General features: G+C 41.9%; 3 protein-coding genes across 4 annotated transcripts; 2 read left to right on the top strand and 1 right to left on the bottom strand.

The window, feature by feature from the left end:
• The first annotated feature begins 7990 nt into the window (after nucleotides 1-7990).
• ficd (FIC domain protein adenylyltransferase) lies at nucleotides 7991-12089 on the top strand. The gene is made up of 2 exons (XM_040019325.1): nucleotides 7991-8578; nucleotides 9115-12089. Exons 1-2 carry the CDS (start codon nucleotides 8308-8310, stop codon nucleotides 10194-10196), a joined length of 1353 nt encoding a protein of 450 aa, XP_039875259.1. The 5' UTR covers nucleotides 7991-8307; the 3' UTR covers nucleotides 10197-12089.
• On the bottom strand, nucleotides 11039-21335 carry sart3 (spliceosome associated factor 3, U4/U6 recycling protein). The gene is made up of 19 exons (XM_040019324.1): nucleotides 21061-21335; nucleotides 19606-19732; nucleotides 19410-19514; nucleotides 19141-19325; nucleotides 18775-18880; nucleotides 18288-18412; nucleotides 18035-18190; nucleotides 17766-17904; nucleotides 16703-16810; nucleotides 16512-16589; nucleotides 16367-16425; nucleotides 15923-16032; nucleotides 14398-14510; nucleotides 14214-14290; nucleotides 13963-14134; nucleotides 13411-13871; nucleotides 13039-13191; nucleotides 12736-12923; nucleotides 11039-12610 (listed from the first exon to the last, which is right to left on the bottom strand). Exons 1-19 carry the CDS (start codon nucleotides 21259-21261, stop codon nucleotides 12424-12426), a joined length of 2850 nt encoding a protein of 949 aa, XP_039875258.1. The 5' UTR covers nucleotides 21262-21335; the 3' UTR covers nucleotides 11039-12423.
• Nucleotides 21336-21413: 78 nt separating this feature from the next.
• iscu (iron-sulfur cluster assembly enzyme) lies at nucleotides 21414-23961 on the top strand. Of its 2 annotated transcripts, XM_040019329.1 has the most exons (6): nucleotides 21414-21583; nucleotides 21761-21874; nucleotides 21955-22065; nucleotides 22173-22251; nucleotides 23402-23499; nucleotides 23551-23961. In XM_040019329.1, the coding sequence occupies exons 1-5, from the start codon at nucleotides 21482-21484 to the stop codon at nucleotides 23488-23490; spliced, it is 495 nt and encodes a 164-aa protein (XP_039875263.1). In that variant the 5' UTR covers nucleotides 21414-21481; the 3' UTR covers nucleotides 23491-23499; nucleotides 23551-23961. The 2 variants fall into 2 exon arrangements, with proteins under 2 accessions (XP_039875263.1, XP_039875262.1); XM_040019328.1 differs by having other exon boundaries at nucleotides 21415-21583; nucleotides 23402-23961.
• Nucleotides 23962-23987: the final 26 nt, after the last annotated feature.

Below are 23987 nucleotides of genomic sequence, written 5' to 3' on the forward strand. Positions count from 1 at the left end.
CAGCCAAACACAGCTCTCTGTCCTCTATCTTGTCACCTGAGGGGAAAAACACACATCCTGACCTCCCAAATCGTCTTGCAGAAGCACTTGTCATTCTGCCACCGAGAGTCGATCCTGCAGTGACATGGGTATTTCGGATGCTGACATCTAAGGGCAGTTGTTGCTCTCAGTGTGGCTCTCCTGCACACTCTCATACATATTGAGACCCCCTCATCCTTGCCTGCTGAACCATCCATACTCCAGAGATTGCAAAGAGCGCCACCATCGCTCTCCCCCTCTGACTCCCTAACGAGATCCTCTATCTCTGACACCCAGCTCTGTCACCCAGAACAAAGCCTCGCCTCAGACAGAAAAGCAAGCAGACTGACTGCTCCACAGAGGCTGGATGGAGAAGAGCGAACCGTTAGGGGAAGAGGCACAGTGCTTGTGCCAGAGGGATTTATTTCCTGCCCTGACAGGTTGCTTTTTTTCCAGGTGGGCAGATGGATTTTCTACCTCTAGAAGCACAGTTCTAGCCAGCAGCAGAAAGACAGCGTGTTATTTTAATAGTGTATGACAGGTCATCTCTGGAGTGTACTTTAAGTTAACATGTCAGGTGGTGTGAAGATCATGATAACGCACGTAGCAACCTGTGAATAAACAACATTTGTTTTATTCTGCACAGAGAATAATATGAAAGCTTGTAAAAAAAAAATGCCGCATAGACATTAAACATTAATTAAAACATTGCTATAAGAGATAAAAGCATATGACAGGAATGCATTAAAGATTAGAGATGCCTAACTAATCCCAAAGTAGCACAAGGCTTTTAAGGCAGTTAATAACAGAATTAGCACTCATCAATGATTTTAACTGCAGACTCGTGTGGTTTTTATCTGCTCTCACAGCTGAGAGGGTTAGCTCATGTCAGCATGTGCCAGATGGGCATAAAGCAAGTCCACAATATGACCTGGAGTGCATTCATCTCATGCCATCATTTATCCTTCATCAGTTACTCATTCTGCCATATTTGGCCTGACTTTTGAGCTAAAGGGGAGTCAAGAAAACCATTTTTGTGAACATTTCAGATGGAGAAAGGGCCAATATGTCACCATTTTGATGCCTGTCTGTGTTGTCGCCAGCTGAACTGAATTCAAGAATGGAGGGAGGTACGCTGAAGTCGCTTTAGCCTCTACACATTCTCTTAAGTCTTGATTTAAGAAAAAAAAAGAAGATATAGTTGATTCTACTAGTTGCCCCAGCTTTGTGGGGGATCTTTGACTTTGAAGACTGTAAATAGCATCTTACATACTTCGATTTCCAGGAAGCATCAGCATTTCCTATCACTTAAAGTGTAAAAATAATGAGTGCTACACTCCTTTAATGCAACAGCGAGCACCTTTTCGTGATCATCCTGACTGCTCATGTCTGTCAAATGCTGTCAGTTTCTAACTGAGATTTTATGTTATTAATTTTTGGTCTACATGACAAAGTTATTGATGACATCAGCTTTGCATCACTACAGATGTTTAGTTATCATCCAGAGTCAAAGATTACACATTGTTTTCTGAGCTTTTGCAGGAATCTGTGTATAGGTAAACTGTAACATGTTAAATCGCTGGCCTGCTTCATGTTAACTTTGATTATTCGAGCCAATTTTGTACATCAGTGTACTGTCACACGAGGTGACAATTTATTGTCACACCTTGTGTCTTACTTGTGCTGCTGTCATACCAGAGATTCACTTCCACTGGTTGAGTCAATAACTGAAGGGAACTCAGAGAAGATTAGTCGCTGCATTCATCAGTAAGGTAAAGAAGTCAATCATCCATGCACTAACACTGAAATAAATAAATATGGTAAATGGCCTGTATTTGTATAGCGCTTTGTTAGTCCCTAAGGACCCCAAAGCACTTTACACATCCAGTCATCCACCCATACACACACACATTCACACACTGGTGATGGCAAGCTATTGTAGCCACAGCCACCCTAATAATTGAGGATCTCTGAGTAACAACAAAAGGCAGACACAGACAGACCAACTTATAGATGTGACAGTAAAGCAAGTGCCAAGAGTGGCTCCAGAGATAAATGAGAACAACCAGATACAGCTCATTTCACAAACCATTCGGAAACGAAGTGTGTTATCCAATGGAATTATTCCAGAGCTAATGTCTTATTAATTTTAATCCACCGAGAGAAGCAGAGCTCTACTGTCATCACAGAATATATATATATATATATGAAAGCTGCAGGAAGTCTTCAGGTCTGGAAAGGGAAGGTAATTTCTTTGAATGGCCAATAGGAGGCGACTTATTTGATAATAGAAGAAATCTCTGGGAAAATGACCCATTTATTTTTATTTATACCCTAAATGAATGCATTAGTTATGATCTTGTGACCTCACATGCTCGTTTATTGGTTTATTTAATAAACCAGTAATTTGTTCAATTTGTAAATTATTGTCAGATTTAGAATGATAACTGAAGACAAAGCAAGGCCAGATAAGGACGTAGCTACGATGACAGTGACAAGCTGCTATTACGACGTTTACATACGCTCGTCGTGGGCATGAATGTCACGATCATTTTGGAACTGTGTTTTTTCCTGTTTATATGTGACTGTACATCAGACATCTTTAATAAGAACTGGGAGAACAAGTTTGAATTTATCTTGGACTTTTTCTAAAGCACACAGGGTCAAAACAAATATATGCAAATATATGCAAACAGTCACTCATCTTAATAAGTGGTGCTGAAGGTTTGACAATATATCTTACTCTTTAGTGATTGTGATTGACTGAAATTCGTAGTTTCTGTTTGCATAAAAAGGATTTGCTTGACAGTGCTCGTTGGATTAACCAATATACAGTGGCTTGCAAAAGTATTCGGCCCCCTTGAACTTTCCCACATTTTGTCACATTACAGCCACAAACATGAAAAAGTCCTGTTGTACTCTCAAGAGGACATCTTGCACCTTCTTTTTCTATTGCTGCCACATTTATGTGAGTTGGGCTAACAGAGCACAGGGACTTTCTTTTCGAAATGATGAGGGTTATTTTTTGCAGATATTATGGTTCTGTAGCTAAACAAAACTTTTATTCGGTTTCCTTTGTAGTGGACAGCAGGATTTACTACCTTACAGTTTCAATCCGTGCACATACTTGAGCAAGCACAGGGCACAATGAGATAGCAGGGATTTTACTCAAAATTGTGGAAGGAGAGTCGGTGGCTGTCAGATGTGGTGGAGGAAGAACAGACATTAGAGCAGGAAGATGAAAGCACAAAGGAGGATATACCAGCTTTTTAGGTGGCATGTTATAAGATTTTTCTTTTTTTAATGCAGGGCTCTGAAGATTTTAGGCAATACAATTTCTAGAAAGGGAAGAAGGAGCCTTTTCACTTGAATTCACACACACGCACAAAAACACACTTCAGTTTAAAATGTAATTTCTTCTTTTATTCTGTTGATTTCTATAATTAATAACATATATGTTAAAAGTGCATTATCTGCTGTCTTTATCAATTACATTTAAATGAGGTTGGGGTTTTCTTTTTTGCATGAAACATGAAATCAGGACAACACTGGCAACAAACCACAGAGACAGCTGCTCCTCTGATTACATCAAACAGGAAATAAGCAACCAAGTTTTAGAAAACATCCTTCAGCACATCAGTGTTCGCGGCATGACTCAGATAACCTATGATCCAAATTTAGTAGTTCCAGGTTATAGCCGATTCAATAAGTCAGGACAGATTCTTTAAGATTAGGCAGTCCATCAAAGTAACAAATGCACTTGATGTCTTTGATAAGGTTGGAACAAGCCCTTCTGGATGGTGAGTCCTCTCATAAGCACAGTGCAACATGCCACATCATTCTGCTGACACCATGGACGGATGATTTCCTTCACAGGCTGCTGAGTAATCAAAATCCCAACACTTCATTACCCTGGTTTACACTATGCTGCTTACCCATAATGTACTTAGGTGACATCATTTTCTCCCAGCTTAGGCTTCTTAAAAGCTGGAAATGTCCTCCTCCAAGCTTTCACCTTCCTGCTCCACTGTCTGACCCTCTAAGTATTACTCCACTTGCACCGTGCTGAGAAAAATCCTGTCTTCCACCCTCTGTCATACATCCATTACCTAGCAACCCAGGTTTAGTTGAGTGTTAGATGTGGAGAATGGAGAGTGTTCTCTTCATCTAAATGTTTTAATGTTCATGACTAGAAAAATGTCTAGAAATTCACAGAAAAAAGAAAAATATCCATAACATCACTTTATTCTGTAATAAAACAGGACCTGATGTCCATTACCAGGGACAGAAGATAAAAAATAGATAACTATTCTATTTGTTTTTCAATTGACGCTGTAGCATGTTTCTTTCAAAGGCAATACTTAAATAATCTAACAATGAAATATAAAAACATTTTTTCTTCTGCATTTCAGGAAGATATGAGGGTGCGGTGCCTTTTTCTCAGTGAGGCCCGCCCTTCGCTTGTAAGGTCTCATTCTTCAAAACCAAAAAGGCGAAGGCCAAAACACCATCTGGGTCTCAAAAAAGGGAGTTGACAAACCACAAGGTGTCACCAGTTACGTCGCTGCGCTGATGTCTGTTAAACCAATATGCAGTTCTGAAGTAAGTGAATATGAAATAAGCAGCTGGTAACTGCAGCCACAGACAAAGTAGCTGAGCCCTCAGCAGCGTGGTGCTTCTGAGAAGCTCACTTTGAAGTCAGATAACTACAGAAGCTGCTTCACTTAACCCTCGCTGATTGCTGCCAAGGCTGATTGAGGCAGGCTGTGATTTTGGCTCTAGTGATGATTGTGCTTTAGTACCTTAGATTTTGGCCATGATGCACTATTTGACCATGAGTGAAAAGTGCTCGGAGGGACCTTGTGTGCTTCTCCACAGCCATACTTCACATATTATCGATGGCAGGTTCTTTTGAGCCAAATACCAAAAATACATTTGGTGCAATTAAAGTTAAGTTTAAAAACAAAAAGGTGCCCCAGCAGGTGTATTTGCACCAATCACAGCTCATCACTGGGAGAATACTGATTAAATATTTTCCCAAGTTTTCTATCTTTCTTCCTCTCTTTTCTCCAGTCAGACTCTCAGAGAAGACATGGCGACATAAATACACCCTTTACCACTATACCCTCCTATTTGCATTGAGAAGTCTGCATGAATAACACAGGTAAAGAAATAATGCAAGTCAAGCAAGCGCCATTATCCTCCAAGGCGAAATTGCTGTGGGTCAGAACAACAAAGGCTCTGTGGTGGGAAATGATGTTAGTGTGCAGCTGCAGAAAAGGGTGCGGCGAATTCAAAACCTCAGATTTCAGACGGACCTTAGAATGGCTGCTAATTCATAACCTCCCCTGAGATACCTGTGGTGAGAGTGTGTTGCTGCAGAGTTACAGGCTGTGCGTGAATACCAGCTATTTAGAGCTGATAGCCCGCCATGGCCATCTGCTGAAGATATGCCTAATAGTGTTGGCGTTGGCGTGCAGCCAGAAATATATCCTCAGCACCTCAAGCTGTCCACAGCAGGTGGTAATCTCTATAAAAGCCATTTTACTATAAACAGAGGATGCACATTAAGCTTTAAAAGACATATATAAAGCCTAATAGAATGGCAGTAATGTGAAGGACAAAGAGATAAACAGATGAGAAGGATTACTAAAATGTCACTAGAGAAAGAAGCTGAGGATGAGGATGTTACTCTTGGTTTATACAAGCATGGGTTCCTTTTTTGTTATATTCAAAGACTTGATAGCAATGGCTTTGAATCCTGATCATAGTGATTTTGAGGCCAAGAGTGCTGCTGCAGTCTTTAGAGGATATGCTGGACAGAGACCGAGTTGTTTGCGTAAAAAGCAATGCTGCCCTCATCTGTTTGTTAGGGAGTTTACATTCTGCTGGCAGAAGAAGGGCAAATGGAGGTGAAGTGTGTCTTTTAAATATTGGTCTATTTATTTCCTAGAACCAGTTACTCCCAGTTTATGGTCACAGGTGGAGGAATTGAAAGTAGCTTCCTGTTATGACCAGAAGCAGTGCAAGAGCTGGCAGTCGGGTTTGGGATTGAAACGGGCAAATCCAGGTGCTAGACTAAAAAGAAACAGTGTAATTACCAGAGAAAACTAGATTTACATCTCCTCATGGTGATTGCATTTTGCTTGATATGCCTGCTTATTACCTTAAGACCTGATGAAGTGGGTGCATTACAAATTTGGAGAGGAGAATTGTTTTATTTTGGGTTTAGAAGAGCTGCAGCTGTACAAACAGCTGTATCTAAGACGACTACTGCTGTGGGGACAAGTACACCCTTACTGGTTCCAAAGCAAAAGGGATAGGTAACAACCAGGTTCTGCTCATCAAATGCATTTGATTCATTTATCTTCAGCAAGTGTAAGCATAAATGCAGAATTTCTGGCAGTTTTATTGCTCTGGAGCATTTAGATGTGTGTTAACATGATGCTACGATCTTCCCAGGAACATCCAAGCAAATTCATCCCAAATGTCCTTTAGACAGACGAGACAAAAGAGGAGATGTTTCGCTATGTAGAGAGGTGATGATTTGGGTTTGTTTTGCAGCCACAGCACCTGGATACCTTGAAGCCAAAGTAAAATGTGAGGCCATCAGTCAAACAGCTAAAGCTTGGCTGATACTAAATCACGCAACAGGACAATGATCCCAGGCACAGCAGCAAATATACAAGAGAATGGCTGAAAAAAATAATAATCAAGATGTTGCAATGGCCCAGACTAGGTGGTTAAGAGAGCTGTGTATAAACGAATACCACAAACCTCAATGAACTGAAGCAGCACTGTGGAGAAGAATGAGACAAATTTCACCCACAACAAAGTGAGAGACTGATGAAGTCATACAGAAAGTGATTACATTGGTTGTTGCTGCTAACAGTGGTTCTACAACCCCATAGGGAGTATTTAGTGTTTCACAGGAATGCACCACGATGATGATGATGATGATGATGGTTACAGAGTGCTTTGACAACTTCCTTTTTCACAGGACTGTATGTTGTTTACCCTGACTTGTCAAATCAAAATGATCTTTTGTTGTGTTTATGTCTCAAACACTGCAAAATTGCATGAATTAATATAACCTGAAATTTAAAAAAAAGGTTTCATATTTGAACAGAATGAGCTATATTCAGAGTTTGACAGTGAAATACTTAAACTTACTTACTTAAAAAAATATATATTTTTCTAAATGTGGAAAAATGCTGTGCCCGCCCAGATCCTGCAAACATGATCTGTGAAATTACTCTGTTTGCACCTGTAGGTAGATTTGGTCTGCATTAGGTGAGTCTTTCACTCTCATTGGCTTTTAAAATGTAAAAAATATTTACATATTAATAGATTCTGGATCTTCTGAAGAGAGGACGAAGCACCGATAAGGATGGAAGTGAGTTGTTGCTTTTTCTTTCTTCGATAACAGGTCAAAGCAAAGGAGATTGTATAAGATGGGCAAGAGGGCACTAAAATATTAAGGGAGAGATCCACAATGATGGTCGAAGTATATACCGCAGGGGGGCGTTTTAAACCCTTATTTTGCAGCAAAGAAATAAACTTTTGTGAATTTTTAAAAATCTAATTTGTGTGGAGATTCTAAACATGTAGCTTGAGATCCCACTGAACACAGAAATGAACGCTAATTTATATAATGCTTTCAAATAACTACAAAATAAGTACCCAGTTGTGTTTCAAGATTTCTCTACAGCCTTGATCTTTGGCAATAGAGGGGCTTTAAATAGGATTTGTTTCTTCTTTTACATGTTTAAAATACCCCATAACTAAAAAATAAATTAGATTACATTAGATACCTACTGATTACATAATGTCGCTCTTGTCCCTGAAAGGTAAAACTCGGGGAAAAGGTTTCCATGACTCAGCCAATCAGGGACGGCTACGAAACGAGAGTTGTATTGCTGTATTTTCACCCAATCGGCTCTGCCCTTCAATACACTTCGGACCAATGATATTCGAGGATGTTCAAACGTTGAGCCTAAGGAAGTTGGTGATGTGTGTATTATGTGTACAGCTGTTCCGACTCTGACAAAAAGACAGCCGCCGTTTGGTCGTTAAGTTAGCTTAAGGTTTAGAGCCTCCGTTTGTAGCTAAAGGTAGCTTGCTTCCTAACTTACGGGCGTTAAAAGTTGTCTCGTTTAGTTGATCTCTCGCGGCAGCTGCTATGCTGTTCGTTTTCCTCCTGTTCGCCACCTTTCGGGTCTCCATGCTGGAGTGAAATTAGATGGGGGGCATTACACCAGAAGATGGAGGATTTAACCAGGGCTCCTCATGGCTGCTGTGAAGGTGTGGAGTTACTACAGCGCCCGTGTCCTAGGAGGATGGGGCCCGCTGCTTTGCATCGCCCTCGGCTCACTCGTGGCGCTCCTGATGCCCATGGTTGGGGTGGAGGATCAGTGCTGTGCCTCCCTGAGAGGCATCGCTCTGCTCCGCTGCCAGCTGTGGGGAAGTCCACAGCAGCATCCAGCTGTGCAGTCCACCAGCCTCACCGTCCCCTTCACTGCTCTTGATCTGCTGCCTCAGAGGCCCAAGCCGACCAAAGGTACACTCACGTTATTTACTGTGGAGGTCAGCTTAGTGCCATATGCAGAACAATGTTAACCATATGTCGAGAAAGAAGGCCCGTGTGAACTCATGTAGGGCTTAATTTAACAAATTTATAGAGAAAACTGCGTTCCCTTTATCGCTTTCAAGCTCTGATCGTATTGGTTTTTCCTGTATGTTGGGATTTCTGAATGATGACATTGTGAAGACGTCAGCTTGTAATTCTCCAAAACCTCTGCAAATTGTAGGTATTTTCACACTGTTTTCTAACTGTGAAGACCAGCGAACTGTTAAGGAAAAAGAGGAAGCACATCAACTAAATGTAAAAATAACAAATTTGCGGCTTCAGTGTTTTAAATTGAATATTAGTTCCCTGAATGATTTCTGAAGTTGTTGAAAATTCTAGTTCATCCAAGTGTAATAACGTTTTTTTTAATTAATTAATTAATTAATTAATTCATATTTTGTCATGACATGACCTGCTGTTTTACTGCATCTTCACTGCTCACCCTGTCAATCATGTCGTGATTGCAGAGATGGAGCTGGAGGCCAAAGCTGCACTGCAGTTGGCTCAGGAGATGAAGAAACTTGGGAAGAGGGAGAAGGCTCACAAGCTGCTGGTGCATGCACTTAGCATGAACCCAGACTTCGTGGATGCCCTGACGGAGCTGGGGACCATTTTAGAGGAGGAGAAGGATGTCGTCCAGGCAGATCACCTGTACACCAAGGCCCTGGCCATCTCACCGTGCAACGAGAGAGCTCTGGTTAGCCGAGACCGGACCCTTCCCCTGGTGGAAGAGATCGATCAGCGTTACTTCAGCATCATCGACAGTAAAGTGCGCCAGCTTATGTCCATTCCTAAAGGGAACTCTGCATTCCGCCGAGTGATGGAGGAGACCTACTACCACCACATCTACCACACCGTGGCCATCGAAGGCAGCACGCTCACGCTGTCAGAGATCCGTCATATCATTGAGACGCGTTACGCCGTCCCCGGAAAGAGCCTGCAGGAGCAGAACGAGGCGATCGGGGTGGATGCGGCCATGAAGTACATCAACACGACGCTGTTGTCCAGATCAGGAGCCATCACCGTCAACGACATCCTGGAGATCCACCGGCGGGTGCTCGGCTACGTAGACCCCGTGGAGGGAGGGAGGCTGCGCACCAATCAGGTGTTTGTGGGCCACCACATCCCTCCTCACCCTCGGGACCTGCAGAGACACATGCAGGAGCTCGTTCAGTGGCTCAACTCCGACGAGGCGCTGCAGCTTCACCCCGTGGAATACGCTGCACTCGCCCACTATAAACTGGTGTACATACACCCATTTGTTGACGGCAACGGACGTACGTCGCGGCTGCTCATGAACCTCGTGCTCATGCAAGCGAGATACCCACCAATTACTATCCGCAAGGAACAACGGGCTGAATACTACGCCGCTCTGGACACAGCCAACGAGGGTGATGTGCGGCCCTTCATCCGCTTTATAGCCAAATGTACAGAAATAACTTTGGACACGTTGTTGATTTCTACTACGGAGCACGCCGTGGGGCTGCCGGGAGCAGGCCAGGACCAGACCTGTTTCGACTGCAAGCAGACCATCCCATTCCACAACTGAGCATAGGGTAGGGATACAGGAGCATGGCAACACTGGCATGCAAACATAGATGTCATTTCATTTTAGAGCTCCATCATAAAATGTGAATTCCTTTGTCCACATCATACCCATCATTCCCTCCTCACAGTTTGGATTCTGTGCCTGCTGAATTCATCAGCCTGCTTCAGGAAGGTGAACTGAAATTTGCTTTTTGTCGTGTCAGGTTTGCTTTACCACACCCTAATTTTCCCACGCAATGAAAAGTCGTGTTGTGGGAGAGTTTAGGCGTTTTAATTCTCCATCATATTACGAGGAGGAAACAAAACAAGATTTCTGTCGGACTTGAATCTTCAGTTTCAACTGCGGATGTGCACGGTGAACATTTAGTTCTTTGACGTAAAGATGATGTCTCCAGACACTGTAATGCACTTTCCTGTATTTTCTTATTTATTTTAAAATAAAAGTGGTCTACAATGAGCAAAGTCGGGCATCATTTGTATGACTTTATTAAAACGAGTTTCAGACCAGAAAAGAAGGGAGGGAAAAGAAACATGACATGGTTTCAAAGAATGAAAGTGAAAAAGCACAAAAATAAATACTGAGATTAAACAAACAAAAAATAGCCTTTTATTATTTACCTCTATTCCAAATGTAAAACACTGACTATAGAAATTATACAAACGGCAATGCACATAATACAACCTTTTTAGTATAGACAAAACAGAAGGTGACTTCTACAACTTCAACTTTTTTTTTTAAATTAGGCCACTGCGGTGAGAGCAATACATACAGCTTGTATTACATGTTTTGAAAACTTAAGATTCATCACAAACTATGCTGACCTTTTTTCTTTTTTTTTATAAAAAAACGTGTTTACCGAGTATCATGTACACAAACAGAATTTTATTAATGTGTAAAACAAGACAAGTGGACAGCTGATCGACCCCCTGAAACATGGGATTACTGAAATGGGAACTGCATAGATTCTGACCATCCTCTTGTTTTTCCAGAGTGCCGTCGACTAAAGAAAACCAAACCGCACTTATAAAAACAGCTCGAGTTTATATTCACACTTTTTTTTTTTTTTTACTTCTTCTTTCAATATTAAATGTTAGAGTGCTGCAAGTGGCTCTTTTTTACTAAATAATCTGCTGTGGTAATTTTCACTAAGGGTTAACATCAAATAATCTGAAAGCCAATTAAAAATTCGCCAATGTAGACAAAACTAATGACTGAAAACTGTCTTGAAGGACAAAGCCTTTCTTCTTTCTGAGTGATAGACTACAGGCTCACGAAGCCCACTTGAAGCCAGGTGTTTCCTGCCATCAAAGCACTTCAGAATCACCAGCTTCCTGCTTATGTGCACCCTCTTAAATTTCAGGCAGGTACCCTTCGTTCCTCTTTAAAGGTGACTGACGTTCTCCACCTGAACAGACGGGCCACGCATGGAAACATAAAAAATATAAGCAGGGTTTACTTAAAACAGATTTGTGAACACTAACTCAAGCATCAGCTGTGTGCTGCAGGACAGCAGCTTTCACACCGTCTTAAAAGGTCTTGTTTTTTTTGTTGACGGTAGCTTTAGAGGTCTCTATAGCATAATAATACTGGACATTAGTAGTTGACGGTGACTCAGTGATGATGTTACATAAAAAATAATGAATCAGCTGTACTAGAAGGTCAGGAAATAAAACTATTTCGGCTCCTTAAAAACATCTGGAGAGTGTCTTTTCACCACTAGCACATCCAACATTATGTACACACACCGACTATATTACACCACGTCCAAACTTTTGCATATACCTATTTAAAACAACATTCACAAGTTTGGCTGTTTTGAATATTTAAAAAAATACTCTCCCATATGCTTCTGTTAAAATCCCTTACAGTGCACAACAACAACAACAACAACAACAAAAACAAAAGAGAAAAACAAAAAAAGGAAACCTTGCAACAATTTTAGATACAGTATATTTACACACAAATATGATACACTTTTAATAAAACATCCTGGCTGCCATCTTCAAAACACACCCATCAAAAACAATCCGAAACGCTCTTTGAAAAGGGCTCGTGATGGGGATTTAAGGCAACCTCGCAGAACGGATGGTGAGAGCATGACCGGGATTAAAGGGACATCAGGTAACCGGTTACGAAAAAGAAAAAAAAATTAATCAAGGACATCCATTTGTAAGGACACAAGATGGCTTTCAGTGTGAAGGCGGTCGTCACGCTCTTGCCGGTCTTCTCACATGTTGAGGAGCATCTTGGCAAAGTCTGAATTTGACAACTGCTTCGGCTCTCCGGCTGCATTTCCTGCTGCGCTGGCTGGCTCTCCGTCCGCAGCGCTCCCGTTCTCCACTTTCCCGGCGGGCACGGATTGTCGGTGGAGGGAACGAGGGAGCATGGAGAGCTGGGTGCGTCCTTTCCCTCTCCTGGGAAAAAAAAAAAAAAGGAAAACAGTTGAATTTGTTTCCTGTCTTTATTACCAATATAGATCTGGGAATCAGGGAAGAGCAATTGCAAACATTTTGTGGGAGAAACGTTTTGGGAAACTTACGCTCCGTACACCTGGCGAGGCATGGCGTCTCCCGTGGGCCTGCTCGACCCAGGCTTATCTATCGTGTTTCTGCGAGGAGGGTTGCTTATAGCAACAGAGATTTTGTTGCCCTCCACTTCTATGCCGTCCATTTTCAGCACTGCCTGAGAGGCCTGGGTTTCATCTGCAAACTCAACATATGCCAGACCCTGCAGAGCCACACAGCATAAGAGGGTTAACACACCTACAACTTTGCCCTGCGTGTGGGTCGAAGGCAGCGATCACTAGCTCCATCATCTCACCGCTGTGCTCTTTATTCCTCACCTTGGGTTTTCCTGAGCGATACGTGACCAAACGAACTTCTTTGACGGTGCCGTGATTTTTGCAGATTTCCGCCAGCTGCTCCTTAGTGCACGAGAACGGCAGTCCAGAGATGAAAATTTTGTGTTTCTCCATCATCGTGTTGTATTTAAACACCTACAAGGACATAAGCGTAAAGATATCACTTTGCACTGCATGCTCCAATCATGTTAGCCAAGCTGGATGAAAAACGAATTGAATTGATGAATCACAATATTTTACCCCCTACAATAATAATCTTGGACTTGGTGAAGTGGCATTGATAGCTGTATTAAATGAATAAAAATGATGAGGCGTCTAAGTTCAACACAAATGCAGGAACTGAGCCACGCTTACCTTAAAGTCAGGATTTTTGTTTTTGTCGACACAGGGTGACACAAACACGGGCCTGCCCTCCACGTCCCGTCGGTCCAGCTTCAGGGCTTCAGGGACTGACACTGGGGATTCAAACTGTATATAACCGTAGCCTCTGAAGCTTCCTTTACCAGTAAAGATTGGGCGAATCTGCTTGATTGGACCACAGGTCTCAAACAGCGTCCTGAGTTTCGCCTCTGGCTCCTCCAGGGTGTACGCCAGATTGCTGACGAACACGCTGCTGTTGTCATTTCGAAGCTCCGGGTTGTCTTCGTTCTGCCTCTGGGCAGACGGAGCTGCTGCTGCTGCTCCTTGTGGGGCTTTTTTAGTAGCAGGCAGAGCAGGCTTATATCCAGGGGGCGTGGCCTTTCCAAAGAGTCCAGTCTCTGTCTCCATGTACTCATCTGTGGGTTGGTCAGCGTTTCCTCTGTGCCTTTTAGGACCTTGTTATGTCACAGAGAAACAAAAAGTTAGAATCACACTTAGTTTTGGTTAAAAAAATAATTAGTCCATCAGCTAAGGAGTCTATTTCACCTGCGTCCTCATTCCATTCATCTTGATAATCGTCCTGTTCTGCTTTCCTCTTCTCCCCAGCTCGCGTTCCCTTCTGGACCTTCTTCTGAGCCTTCTTTTCTACCTTGGCTTTCCGCCGCTGCTCAGCTCTCTCGTCCTCTTGCCGAGCCAGGTTGGCTTCTTTCTCAGCTGCCTAACAGATGGTCAGAACATGGTAACATTAGCCAAAGGCAGCCAAACGATACACCTGGCCGGTGCAGTACTGCTCCTACCTTCGCTCGCTGTTCATTAATCCTGTTCAGCCGGGTCTCTGTCTTCTGCACAGCGAAGTCCCAGTCCTCCAGAGAACCTGTAGGTGGGAACGTGTAGTATAAAGCCATACTGTGTCAAATTCTCCCTTTTCTTAAAAATAATGATTTATAATGAATTTATAATCATTTTTAGTTTGAGGCTCACCTTCCACTCTCTCAAAGCTGAGCAGGACTTCACATACATGCTCCGGGTAGTCTGAGGTGCACTGAACTGCTCTGTGGAGAGCTTTTCGACAGTGAATCGAGTCCCCGTATGACCTGAAGATTAAAAAAAAGCAAAAACCATCAAGCACACCCATTTTTTTAGTTAGTTAGAAAGTTTTTCCCAGTCAGGCATGTCCCGTCTAACTCGCACACTGAAAATTCCAATTACACTGACATGTACTGCATGTATGTACTGTGAGTGTGCAGTCAACATGTTGACTGTGAAACGATGTGCAGTCAAATACATTTGGACAAACTGCCGGTAAATAACAGATACTGTTCATCTGCTCTGCATAGTTTTTTAAGCCCGACACTTTTTCTGTTGTCATCCACTTGTCCAGTTTCATTGTTTTTTTTAAGGGCACACATGTTGAGATATGCCAAGTTCTAGCTGGTTGGAAATCACCTTGTTTGTCTGTGCAAAATTCTTACCTTGTAACTTTCAAATTGTGTTATATTTGGTTCTTTTCATAGATTGAAATAACGCTTCAACAACAAAAAGACATTCTTCTGAATGTGGTCAGCTAAATAGTCTGGACTGAAAATGAGCGAGAAAGCAGCCAATGTCCAACAGTGATGGGATTTCTGGCTCTTTTTAGAGAACCGGCTCTTTCGGCTCCCAACCGGCTCTTCAGGTCGTTTTGTTGCTTTAATTAATTTATTATTAACAACAATATAAAATTATGCACAAAAGGAATTACTAGTGTAAAAAAAAAAAACCCTGTGGTTTTATTTAGATATATTTATATATAAATATATACGGTGGCCCCAAGAGACAAAGCACGTCCAAGCTCCAAAGCACATTTCTAGCGTTACCTGAACTTCCAAAACAGAGCTACTAGATCACTTAAATTACACAATTGAAAGCATGTGTGTATTGTTTGTGTATTTATACACAAGCACTCATATATATTCAAATAATTTAAAAAAATGTTCATTTACCTGTTACTACCACACACCAAATACGGTCGTTGGTACTTGCTGGCTTGTGTAGCCACAAGATAACAAAAGCTCAACACTGCGCCTAGCATCCTGGAGCACTTCTGTTGTCTTTTGTACGTGTTTTGGAGTTTGTACGTGCTTTGTCTCTAGGGGCCACCGTAAATATACTTTTATTTATTCACTCCACATAAAATGTAATAAAGTGAGAGAAGGAAAAAAAACCCACGACTCCCAATAAGGAGGCGGCTCGCGTCGTTCACTTCAAAGAGTCGGCTCTAAGAGCCGTTTCGTTCGCGACCGACACATCACTAATGTCCAAAGAGAGTCTTTGAAAGACCTTCAGGAAACCCGGAGACTGCTTTACAAATGACTACAAGAAAGTCTGTCTCCTTGGTAGCAATATATAAAGAAATGAGTGGTGGGCTTGAGACCTTTGCACAACAATGTAGGGTGTATATATTGTATAATGCACTACTTAGAAGTAAATGAAGAAGAGACAAAGACAAAGTCACAGACTCACAAACCTTTCCAGGTTGTAGTACTCGAGCCACATGTTGGCATACTTGGCGTTTCCTTTAGTCATGATGCTGTCCCACAGTTCTCTGGCCTTCTGCATGTTCTTGCAGTGAAGCGCCTGACAAGGAAAAGGAAACATCTATATGACAAACACAATAACTCCTGAATCCAAGTTGTCAGTGAGAACACCTTTACCCTCCATCTCATTACAAAGAGGGTAAAGGTGATTTTTTACAAGTGATTCTACTGTGACTCAAACATGTCTGTAGGAAACTGTGGAGCTATATTAACTCTTTATTTAAGACCTAATTTAAATAAAGAAGCTTACTTCTTTTGTTACGTGATTTGACCTGGCTCATCCTACTGTGCTAACTGATTTACTCGCCACAATCCAACAACACTACTACACACTGCATGCTCCTGAAAACGGTTGTCATAGTAACACCGCTTACCTCTATCCGTGCCCAGATCTGCATGATGATACAAGAAGGATCGCCACTTTCACCAAACCCTATAGTGACAAAGGAAGGTGAATAATGTGAAAACTAAACCAGGACAAGAAGACAGCAAAAATAGATGTCGGTGCCGTCTGCTTACGCTCTTCGACATCGTGTTTCATGTAGTCCAGAGATCGAGAGAAGGCTGCTCGTAACTCCTCTAACTCTTTGCTTGACTCTGCAAAAAAAAAAAAAAAAAACACAAGGTAACACATCATCAAATAAATTATTTGAGTTGTGTTTTGGGTTTTTTTGACATACAAAATGTTCATGACACAAAACCGCTCTCACCTTTACTGAAATCCACGCGTCTCCTCAAGTAGTCGAGGTACGCCTGCCAAATTTCCACGTAATCGGTAGCCTGAATGAAGCCTGCATTTAGTGCCTTCTCAAAGACGTCTGCGTGGAAGACAAAAGAGAATAATACACATCAGACGACAACATTTCTCCATAGGGTCGTTAGTATTTTCAATAAATTCAAGGTGGTTTTAAAATGAATGAAAGACAAGCACACGTCTTTCATTATCCTTTATAATGCTAATGATTTAATATCAAGGTAAAATTCGGGTTGTGTTTGGTTTCATCTATTGCCTGTTTTATGACTCTTTATGGGCTACAGTGGTAGACATTAACCATAAAAGTCATAATAAACCAGATTAGGATAGTCAGGTTTTTTTCAGAAAACAAAGAAATAACTATACTGCAAGTTAAAATAAAATATTTCCCCATCTCACATCGTAAATATGCTGTATTTTTCAGGGAGCAGGCCATATTATGGACTAATTTTGCCTTTTTGTCATCACATTTAATATAAATGTGATAAGGACTGGTCTCCCTTAGCAACTTCCAAGAAAAAATAAACACAAAAATGTGCAGGCCTACGTGATCTTATAATGATGGAGCCAAGTCCATCCAATCATTTTTTTAAACTCTTACATACTTGGAAGTCAGGCAAGGTTAAGAAAGGTTACATTTTTCCACATTTCATTAGTCACACAGCTCAATCTTTTTAAACTCAAACATAGTTTGTTTATTCTGCTTTGTGGTTTCATTATTACTAAGTTAATATTCATCCTGTGTTAGTAATTGCTTCCACAAATACTTGTAAATTCTTTTTTATAATAAATGAAATAAACAAAATAATCACTTATAATGAGAACAATTATCAGTTTGTCTCTAAAACCAATGCACATCCATTCAGAATGAACGCAAATTAAATTCCACTGAAAAATCATATCAATCTTTTTCAGTCGTATTTGTTATGAAGAAAAAAAAAAGGAGTTCAAATAGTTTCAATATTGAAAGCAGCGAGCGCTCTTGTGTGAACAGCTTCGAGCTGTGCTCGTGTTCTTACCTGACACGGTCTGATGGTCGGCTCCGTGCCTCTCCAGAGCAAGCAGGTAGCTCTTCCACAGTCCCATGGTCCAGGGGCAGTTCCTGACTGCACGTTCATGAGTGGAGAGAACCAAGTCTTTGAACTTCAGCTGACGATCCTGACGATCACAGAAAGAAAGATAGTTAAAAATGGTTAAAACAGTCTGAAAAAAGAACGAGATGAACAGCAAGGTTTTATACATTAGACGGGGTGTGTGTGTGGGTGTGTGTGTGTGACCAACAACTCACGAGGTATGTGGTGTATTTGGCCCACATGTCTGGCACCAGGCAGTTCTCTGACAGAGCACGCTCAAAAGTTATCTGGATCCGTGCTGGGTCGCCCTCCTTTAGTTCAAAGTCGATGTAGGCCTGATATTCTGCTAACTTGGGAGTTTCTGCTACCATCTGCAGCAAAACAACAGCAGCGTTCACAAAAACGATCAACATCATTTAAAAACATTACAGAGAACGAATGGACATCATATTTAGCAAAGTGCATTACCAGTGCCTCCTCAAACGGTTTGCACTTCTCCATCTGCTGCACAGCTTTCTTGTACTGATGCATAACCGTCTCAGGGACGCCATGTTCGGACCACTCCTCATATTCTGCGTAGGTGCCTTCCATGTCTACAAAGCAGCAGAGCACAGTTGTCACAGATTTTACATTTACATCACACCGTCGATAGTCATTTTTCAGTTTTGCAAAATGTTCTACTTTATCTGTTGCTTTATTTAAATTTAGAGATTCAAATGTTTCAGAAATGGCACGGCTCTCCACTCAGAGAAAAACAACACGATACCAAACCATCCGGTTACCTCTCCAGTAAACTAATGAGGAGTGCACTCGTCACTCTGACACGTTAATTTTATCCTAAAAGCCAGCGTCATCATTTTCTTTAAACTGGGTAATTTCTGACATATGGCTCTCGCAACAGGAATCTGTCTCATTTTACAGCAACCAGTCTGGCCAGAAGACACGTCATGCTTACCCATTAAGGGGATGGCCAACTGTCGGCGAAACAGTGTATGGATTCGCTCGAGCTGGGTCTTCAGCATCTCTTGTTCCTCACGGCTGGGAATCCTGCCAGGGGGAGGCTGAGAGGAAAGCCAGCAGAGAACATGGGTGTTAAAGCACAAGCCATTCGGTTAAACATGGAAAGAATTCAAGTCAGCAATCTGAACTGAAGAAGTGTTATATTTGACATCATTAACATGGAAACTAAATTATTTCCACTAGCTTTTAATTTCTAAGACAATGGTTGAAACAATATGGCATATGTACACAATCAATACAAAAACACAAATATAGCTTATGTGTGAATGATGAACTCTGTCCTAGTGACGGGCGCACAAACCTGTACTGTGGACAGGATGGCGTTCTCAAACTCTCTGTATGCCTCCCACACCATCTGTCCCTTGGTCATGTGAAGCCCCACTGCTGTCACCGCCCTCTCAAAGATGGATCTCACCCTGTCGATTCCGCCTGGTGAGCCCATACCGCCGATCGAGTACTGTGCGTACTCAAGCCAGATATCGGGGCCTGTGTGTGTAAAGTTAAATGTTAGGATTGTGTAATTACTAATCATCAGGCCGGAAGGTGGTGGCGATGGTGTTGCGCACTCACAGATATAGTCTTTAACAGCTCTCTCAAACAGCTCATATACTTTCTCTCGGTTTGGCTCCTCCTCAGTCAGACGGATTTCATCCTTGAGCCAATCCAGCCAGATCTCTGGGGGATTAAACAAAACAAGGTTTCAGTTGTAAATAATGCAGAGCCGCTTATTCCTCCAACCCCAGAAGCATGTTAGCCGTGCACCGACCTTCAGTGAGAGGGAAAAGCTCACTCATCTTCTGCCTCGCCTTTCGCAGGCGGAAAAGTTCCCCCTCTTGCTTTAGCAGCTTGATAAGATCCACATGGCAGTTGTAGTCGAAAGCGTTGATGGACAGCTGAGGAGTTACACAAAGATGAAGAAGAAATGAGATATGTGACAATGCACTTCAGGGGTTTTGTAGGCACAAAATCATAATCGGTTGGCATGTAAAATCTACTTTAAGCTGTTCTTGCATTCACAAGAGGTCGCCACAGCAGGTAGCTCCGCATATTTGATTTGGCCGAATTTTTACCCTTCATGACGCAACCTCTCCCAGGATCGCACCAGGGATCTTTTGATTCTTAGGTGAACACATAAAACAGCTACAATTGGTTTGCATGTAGGAAAAGTGTGTTACCTTATTTAATATATCTCTATGAATTTAAAAATATTTTTATGAAGCTTTTTGGCAGGCCAAGATCTCTTTGGTGAAAATACAAATCGGTTATATGCAAAAAAATCCCTGCACACAGTGTATCCTAAATAATCCATGCTTTCTTTTATGTGTTTACTAATTTATTTATTTTAATTTATTACCACCACAAAAGAAAATAAAGTTCACTTATAATTCATCTAATGAACTATGAGAGTTCTCTTTAAAGAGTAATAGCATTGTTTTTGTTGTTCTTTATTATTAACAGCTGCAAGACTACAAACTAAAAAACTAAACCCAATCCTTCATGAGAGCAAATGTTTATATTTTGTTGAGTTGTTGGTTGAAAATTCAGGTAGTTTCGTGGGTTGTAGTTTGATCTGTTAGACTTTTGGGCTACAGCAGTGAGACTGAGTATTTAAAACATATCTCTGTATATAGCACACTACAGTCAGCAGTACCACACACTGATGCTCGCAGAGGGACTCGTGTACAGTCATGCAGTTGGATCTATATTTGAGTGTATTTGTAGGTTGCAGGAGAGCTACACCTACCACACAGTCAACTCAGCGCAACACCAGCGACGCTGCAGAAGCATTCTCCGTACTTAAGACTACAGCAGATTCAATGTTATGTGAAGGGGTCACTGATCACGTGACGCCCATTAAAGTTAGCACAGCGTGTACTGTTTTTGTTTGTACTGTACTTTCTTTCTAACCCACACTAAATGCTGGGATCCCGCCGTAGACTGAGACTGCAACAAAAAAGGCGCGTGTGAATAGGAGGCACGCGAACTATTAGCCTCGCACATTAGCAAGGCAGCTAATCACGACAGCTATATAAATGACGTGGATGTATATTTAGATGTTTTGGTTAACGAGAGCTACCAACACCACGTATATTTTCTGCCTTTACTCTACCATGTCATGACGGAGGAGTTCACAGCTTTAATGCTGCCAACCCGATTGTGGCTGGCCGTGTTTACCACCCATTCATTCTCATTAGCCCCTCGGCTAACGCTGGCTAATTACCTGCTCCTCAAGTCGCTGGATCTCGGCTTCATTTTCTTTCTCGTCCTCCGACGAATCGTCCTCCTCGTCTTCGTCTGAATTTTCCACTCCCATGCCTTCCTCCTCTTCTTCGTCCGATTCCATCTCCCTCTCCTCCATCCCTGCATCTTCCTCCTCCATATCTTGCAACTGCGTTTGCTCTGCGTTGCTTGACGCTGCCATGTTGGAAAGCCTATCTGCCTGGTAACAGCCTGCTAGCAGCCAGCGGGACGACGAGAGGCGGAGCCCGTCAACACGGGTCACCGTCTAACCCCGCCCGTGGCCGCTAGTAGGCGCTCTCTGGTTGTGTAAAACCTTCTTCTCTCATTTGTTTGTCAACACAAGCCGTTCGTGCTTCCTCGTGTTCACTCGTTGATTTCCGTTCGCAGTTGGTGCTGGAAACATGGCGAACGTCTGCCTACGAAGCTCCTCGTCCTTGCTGCTGTTTTTCGGCAGGAGGATTTTCAAACCGGAGCTGAGCGCTGTCTGCTTGTACCACAAAAAGGTAACCGAGTGAAAATGCGTCCAAACCCTCTGACGTCACCTTACTTAGAGTTAGCTGACATTTTTTGTTGTTGTCACTGGTAACACTGCCCTGTCTGTCAGCTGCCCCACCAACAGATCACAGATATATATATATATATATATATATATTTTCTGATAAGTGTGACCTCTCCCTAAGGTTGTGGACCACTATGAAAACCCGAGAAACGTGGGCTCCCTGGACAAAAACTCCAAAAATGTGGGGACTGGATTGGTGGGTGCACCGGCATGCGGCGATGTTATGAAACTTCAGGTAAGCTGGAAGCCAGCAGCAGAAACCAATGTATTGTCATGTCTTTGAAATTCCGATGTTTGACTCTGTGCTGTTTGCAGATCCAAGTGGATGAAAATGGAAAGATCGTCGATGCAAAGTTCAAAACATTTGGCTGCGGATCGGCCATTGCTTCCAGTTCTCTAGCAACAGAGTGGGTGAAGGGGAAGTCGGTATGTTAAATTACCAAACAAAGTACAGGCAACCAAAAAATGGACCCTAAGTGCTGTTTTCTCCGCTTTATTGTAAAGGGTCTCATGAATCTGCTTTTACCGTGCAGGTTGACGATGCTCTGAAGATCAAGAACACAGACATTGCCAAAGAACTCTGCCTTCCTCCAGTCAAGCTTCACTGCTCAAGTAAGTTCACAGTCGTTATTAACACCTCTTAAGACATGGGTGTCAGAATATATATCATATATCAAATATAAAGTCTGGGGGGCAGAATCGACCCAGCAAAAACTTCAGTCCGGCCCACTGGAAGACTTTGGAAAATGTGAATGGTATTTTCATTTCAAGTTTTGTAGCTTTTCCTAATAGAAGGATCTCCACTGTGGCCATTCATACTAAACCAAAGTATTTTAGGTCAGTTAATAAAAAAAAAGACAGTAATTTCTTATCATTTAAGCATAAAGGGTCATGCTGACCGATTTCTTTAATTCAATATGGCAGCATTTCCTAATTGTGTAGAAAACCTGAGAAATATGATTCAAACTGGGGGGTTTTCTTACATTAAGCTATTTCAGGGATTAAATATGTAGTTAAACAGCTTCACAACAAAAAAGGGGAGTTTCCCTGGTGCAGCCCACTTAAGATCAAAATGTGCTGTTAAGTGTCCAAAATAGCTTCAGGACCATGCACACCATTTTCCCCCCGAAACAAATTCTTTCTCTTGCTCTGTTTAAAAGCACATACATTTATGCTTTCAGATCAGGTGTTTCCTGTAATAAATCATATAATTTCAGCCATGGGGATGATAAAATCCAGCGCGTTCTTGCGATACTGGATTTTATGAAAATTGTCAGCAGTTCCTGAGTTGTTTCTGAACATCTTAACCAATTCCCTCTCATCTAAGGGTGACAGTTTGGGTCTTCTTCCAGACTTTGACAAAAACACAGTTACCAGACCCCGTGTGTATACTTTTAACCCTGTGTGAGAATCAGAGAAAGTCCATAATAAATTCAGAAGAACAGTTCAAAGAAATCATTAAAAGTCCCCTAATACAATGTCAGCCCTCCCCATGATAAGTGTAAACTTCTGACCATCACTATAGGTTAACTGATGATGGTGTGAATAGCTCTGTTTCTATGTCTTAGCCATGCAACAGATTGGCGAATTCTTCATGGTGTAACCCGTCTCTATGGAAGATTGAATGAATGAATGAATGACCGTATTAATCACACCTACATAATGATTATATGAAATCAAATCACCCAGTTATCATGAACTGAATGCTTTTTGTTTTCCAAATTATGCTCATAGTGGCTCTAAAATCTGCTTTTTTTTTCAGTGCTTGCAGAAGATGCCATAAAAGCAGCACTGTCAGACTACCGGCTAAAGCAACAGGACAAGGAGGAACATGTTAAAGCCAGCAATTAATGTTTTTATTCACTGACTATAATAATAGATGTATCCTATTGTTGGATATCGTGCCTCTCCTAGTGCCAGAGCAGTGCAGACAGGTCGCTGTAATCACATCGCATCAGATCTTGCATCCATTGGGGAATTCTCCACAGGTGTGGGTCCCATATTGTTCAAGTGTTAATAGCGTTTATGGATTCTTTGCTTTTATCACACAATCAGAATTGTTTATTTAACAATGGGTTCATGGTGAAGCTTAACACTTTAATACACAGAGCATTAAAGACATCTTTAATGAAGCAGGGATGTGGGTTTGTAGTTTTATTTTTTTTGGCTTTGAGGCTCTTTCTGGCTCACTTGTGAGACAATGTAGGTCCCAGATGAAAGACTTGGTATGAGAATGTCAACAGTTAAAGTTTACATACAAAAAAAAGTTCAGAAAATTTGTATGAGGTGCTTTGCTTACTGTGAATAAACAGATTAAAAGACTTCAGTGTCTGTGTGTGTGTGTGTGT

This window comes from Simochromis diagramma, unplaced genomic scaffold, assembly GCF_900408965.1.
Source record: "Simochromis diagramma unplaced genomic scaffold, fSimDia1.1 OVJJ01000822.1, whole genome shotgun sequence".
NCBI classification, from domain to species: domain Eukaryota; kingdom Metazoa; phylum Chordata; class Actinopteri; order Cichliformes; family Cichlidae; genus Simochromis; species Simochromis diagramma.

What these genes read in the sequence shown, in the direction of transcription:
- ficd (XM_040019325.1), top strand. Translation starts at nt 8,308, where the DNA reads ATGGCTGCTGTGAAGGTGTGGAGTTACTACAGCGCCCGTGTCCTAGGA. An exon ending in GAGGCCCAAGCCGACCAAAG is followed by an intron (nt 8,579 to 9,114) that starts GTACACTCACGT and finishes TCGTGATTGCAG; the next exon opens with AGATGGAGCTGGAGGCCAAA.
- sart3 (XM_040019324.1), bottom strand. Translation starts at nt 21,261, where the DNA reads ATGGCAGCGTCAAGCAACGCAGAGCAAACGCAGTTGCAAGATATGGAG. An exon ending in AGCTGTTAAAGACTATATCT is followed by an intron (nt 19,326 to 19,409) that starts GTGAGTGCGCAA and finishes TTACACACACAG; the next exon opens with GCCCCGATATCTGGCTTGAG. An exon ending in CCAAATACACCACATACCTC is followed by an intron (nt 17,905 to 18,034) that starts GTGAGTTGTTGG and finishes TGTGATCGTCAG; the next exon opens with GATCGTCAGCTGAAGTTCAA.
- iscu (XM_040019329.1), top strand. Translation starts at nt 21,482, where the DNA reads ATGGCGAACGTCTGCCTACGAAGCTCCTCGTCCTTGCTGCTGTTTTTC. An exon ending in GCGATGTTATGAAACTTCAG is followed by an intron (nt 21,875 to 21,954) that starts GTAAGCTGGAAG and finishes TGCTGTTTGCAG; the next exon opens with ATCCAAGTGGATGAAAATGG. An exon ending in AGTGGGTGAAGGGGAAGTCG is followed by an intron (nt 22,066 to 22,172) that starts GTATGTTAAATT and finishes TTTACCGTGCAG; the next exon opens with GTTGACGATGCTCTGAAGAT.